The sequence below is a fragment of the Erigeron canadensis genome, chromosome 3 (genome assembly GCF_010389155.1).
Source record: "Erigeron canadensis isolate Cc75 chromosome 3, C_canadensis_v1, whole genome shotgun sequence".
Classification (NCBI taxonomy): domain Eukaryota; kingdom Viridiplantae; phylum Streptophyta; class Magnoliopsida; order Asterales; family Asteraceae; genus Erigeron; species Erigeron canadensis.
The window spans coordinates 38,256,736-38,260,192 of record NC_057763.1 but is presented as its reverse complement, the minus strand read 5'-3'; the positions used below and the strand labels follow the sequence as shown (position 1 = coordinate 38,260,192).

Below are 3,457 nucleotides of genomic sequence, written 5' to 3'. Positions count from 1 at the left end.
ATAAATAGATTTGTGAGGATTGATTACCTTACCCCTCAATTTGTTGGATAATGCTCAATTACCCACTTCTATGTATTGATCATCTTTGCATACAACAACCAAGCATCTATAATCATTCCCTTTCCCATTCCTTATCCCCCAATACCTCTTACTAGGCACCCCCTCAGTATAATAATGAGTTTTTTAATTTCGATTATTTTTTTCCCCTTAAAAACTGTGAGACCTTTTAAATTGAGTATTAATTCACATTGTTTTAAAGTTCTTTCACATATGAAATATTATAAACATGTATATATGTTATAGAATAACTTTTTTTTTTCAAAACCTTAAAAATAACCTTATATAAACTTGTGAATGAATTAGTAAGGAAAAAAAAAAAATTCAAAATATAACCCCAATAAACCAAAATAAAAATGTAATATCTATTGATTTTCCCATATTAGCCTTTATAAAGTGGACATATTACAACAAATGGTTGGGTCTTCATTCTGACCTCTAAAATCTAAAACCCCCCAGAACCAGCAGTCAGTCCTAAAAACCTTAAACTCAAAACGAAATGTTGCCGGCGTCTCAACTCATCTTTCACGGCGTCCCCTGTAAGCCACACTTCCATTTTTACAACATTTAACTCTAAGCTTGTTTTATCTTATCTATGCAATTTTTTATTTTTACTAGGGTATAAGTCTTTTTTTACCTTTGTTCGTAAAGTTATTTTTATCCCCATTAATCATACTTCTAGCATATTTAAGAGACTATTAGTTCTACTGGGGAGCCTTTTTATTTATGGGTGTTAGAAAGGTTGTGTCTTTAATATATGTATTTATGGTTTTTATGTCATTACGTGTTTGTCTGTATGCCACCTGTTTGATGAAATGCCTGAATGAGTTTACATAATGAAGTTCGGTTTAGCCGCTGCAGATTATGTCTGCAGTACTTCTAGGAAATCGTTTGTTAGATAATATGCCTGCTTTAGTGGAAATTCTTAAACCCCGATTATTGCTGAAGGAACTACACTTGGTTTATTTGATGTCAAATATGCTTTTTTTACTCGTTAATCGTCATTTAACAATGGACTTTTCTTAATCACCATATTTTTTTTTTCATTAACAAATATATCTATTGTTTGATTATTTGTAAGTTATCGCGCTTGCAAAAGTAGATGATCGTAATAACTTGTCGAATTGCCAAATTGGCAGCATTAGTTGTGTGGTTTAATCTACTTATTTTGAACTGCAAACTCATACACCCTTACCTTTGTCCCATTGAGGACTTGAACCCGCAACCGAATGGTTGATGGGGTGCCTTGGACATCACTATCTCAAATGGCTGTTGGTTCCACTGTTAATAAGTTGATGGGTGAATCTTAGAGAAATTATGGTTATCTGTATTTTAAAGTATGTGTCTGTCCATTGAAATACATGTTCTTTGTAAACGTAGCTTTGACATTGTTGGTTCTATCACGTCTAGCAAGTTCGGATACTTGTGCTAGAACTGGAAAAGATCATTGTCTGAATATATTTTAACTATCATTTCTGCAGAATATCTCGTTTACAATGTAGTTATGAATATTTTCTTTTTGGTTGAACTCAAGAATTTTGCTTTTCCCACCAAGTAAATCAAATTGATTATTTACATTATATCTGCTTTGCAGGTCATGGACCATCAGATGGCAAGTGCCTAAGTGGATTCGTGGTACCACCGTGTTCCTCTTGTAATGAATATAAAAGATTTACAATGTTCAAACCTGTACCTTTTGGCTTTGCTTCAAAGGGTCCCATGTCATTTATGTGCAATGCAAACTCTAGCGGTGGTCAGAGAAGGAATCCTGATTTTTCTAGGCAGAATAGACAAGGCTATTCAAGAAACAAGAATAGGAATAGTGAAGATCGAGATGGCATTGATGGATTCGAAGACTCTGAAGTTTTTTCTTCAAAGAACGGACCGTCTTTTCTTTCGGGATCTTCTCCCCCAAAGTTCCAATCCGCTGCAACTCCCGGGCCTAGAGAGAAAGAAATTGTGGAAATTTTCAGAAAAGTCCAGGCCCAACTCCGGGAACGGGCTGCACAAAAGGAAGAGAAAAAGGTTGAAGATTCACAAGGACAAAATAAACAGAATGAAACTGTGGATTCTCTCTTAAAACTCCTGAGAAAACACTCTGTTCAACATGGAAAGAGCACAACCAGCAACAGAAACAATAAAGACTTCGTTCTAGACCACCAGCCCGAACAGAACAACTCGTTTATAGAAGATAAAAGCCCAAAAGACTTGAATAACAGAGTCAAACATGAGGTCCAAACTACTGCTATCCAATCTAGTCGGCCTGCATCAAATTTCCAAAAGAGATCTCCTGTTTCTAAATTGAAATTCAAGCCAATTTTAACCAGTGAAGAGTCTTTTAACCCTGAACCATTTAAACGGAAAGAAATCATACATGAGCCTGAGTCTACGCCTGAGGTCAAATTGGAGACCAGGTCTGAGCTGAAGGTTGAAAATGAAGCCTTCGACGAGTTTGATGAAAGTTCAGATGATGAAGCTTCTGACATTGAAGATACTGCTGGTGAGATTGATAATTCAGACGAGGTGAATGTGGTTAAAAGTGATGATCTAAGCGGCATGAAGTTGGTTGAGTTACGAGAGGTGGCTAAATCTCGAGGCATCAAGGGGTTTTCGAGGCTGAAGAAAGCTGAGCTATTGGCGTTACTGACTTGTTGAGTGTTGCTTATATTAAATGAACTTTTGTCACTGTAATGTACCATAGGACCGAACTAGCTTGTTTTTCGCCCTTACACCTTTCTAGTTTTATTTGATATCAACAATTTTATGGTACTTACCTACGAATGCAGAGTTTGGCTTGAGATTGTTGAAGAAATTCACATTGTATCGGCAGTCTTTAAGTTTGTATTCAATGTTTGGTGTAGTTGAGTTGAATATCATTTTTTTTTTCCGAACAAGTATTTGTTATCATATGGCCATATGGGTGTCAAAATATAGATCAAATTCTCATTCTGTACTAGTGACATTTATCAGAATGTTAAGAAAAATATATAGTGCACTAGAATTGATGAATGTTCGCATATTGTATAACTTTTATATATGTATCACGTGTTAACACACGAGTACATAACATAAGCATTATGTTAGTGATGATAAATTAGGCCTATCCTTATAAGAAGTCATTTATAACCCACATCTAACATTATTCATCAGTTTCTCTTTCTTCTAGACACATCAAGACACCCCTCCTTATAACCTTCACTTTTTCCCCTCACATTTTCTTTTTGGGCCCTACCTTTCTTCACAAAACCCACTTATAATATTAGAAGAAAGCACGACGCGCCTGGTGCTACTTGCATCTAACACTATTGTTGCGTCGGAAGTGCTTTAGGCAAAGGGAGGAAGCACTATAAGGACCGGTCTTAGTGTATCAAGATGGTGAACACTGAACAACATTATTCAT

The 3,457-nt window shown here is 35.8% G+C and overlaps 1 protein-coding gene across 1 annotated transcript; it reads left to right on the top strand.

Moving 5' to 3' along the window:
- The first annotated feature begins 489 nt into the window (after nucleotides 1-489).
- Nucleotides 490-2,928, top strand: LOC122592678 (rho-N domain-containing protein 1, chloroplastic-like). Its single transcript, XM_043764963.1, has 2 exons — nucleotides 490-596; nucleotides 1,652-2,928. The coding sequence occupies exons 1-2, from the start codon at nucleotides 557-559 to the stop codon at nucleotides 2,710-2,712; spliced, it is 1,101 nt and encodes a 366-aa protein (XP_043620898.1). The 5' UTR covers nucleotides 490-556; the 3' UTR covers nucleotides 2,713-2,928.
- Nucleotides 2,929-3,457: the final 529 nt, after the last annotated feature.

Excerpts from the sequence above, each read along its gene's own strand:
- LOC122592678 (XM_043764963.1), top strand. The coding sequence starts at position 557 with ATGTTGCCGGCGTCTCAACTCATCTTTCACGGCGTCCCCT. Across the intron at positions 597-1,651 it reads CATCTTTCACGGCGTCCCCT|GTCATGGACCATCAGATGGC; the intron begins GTAAGCCACACT and ends TCTGCTTTGCAG.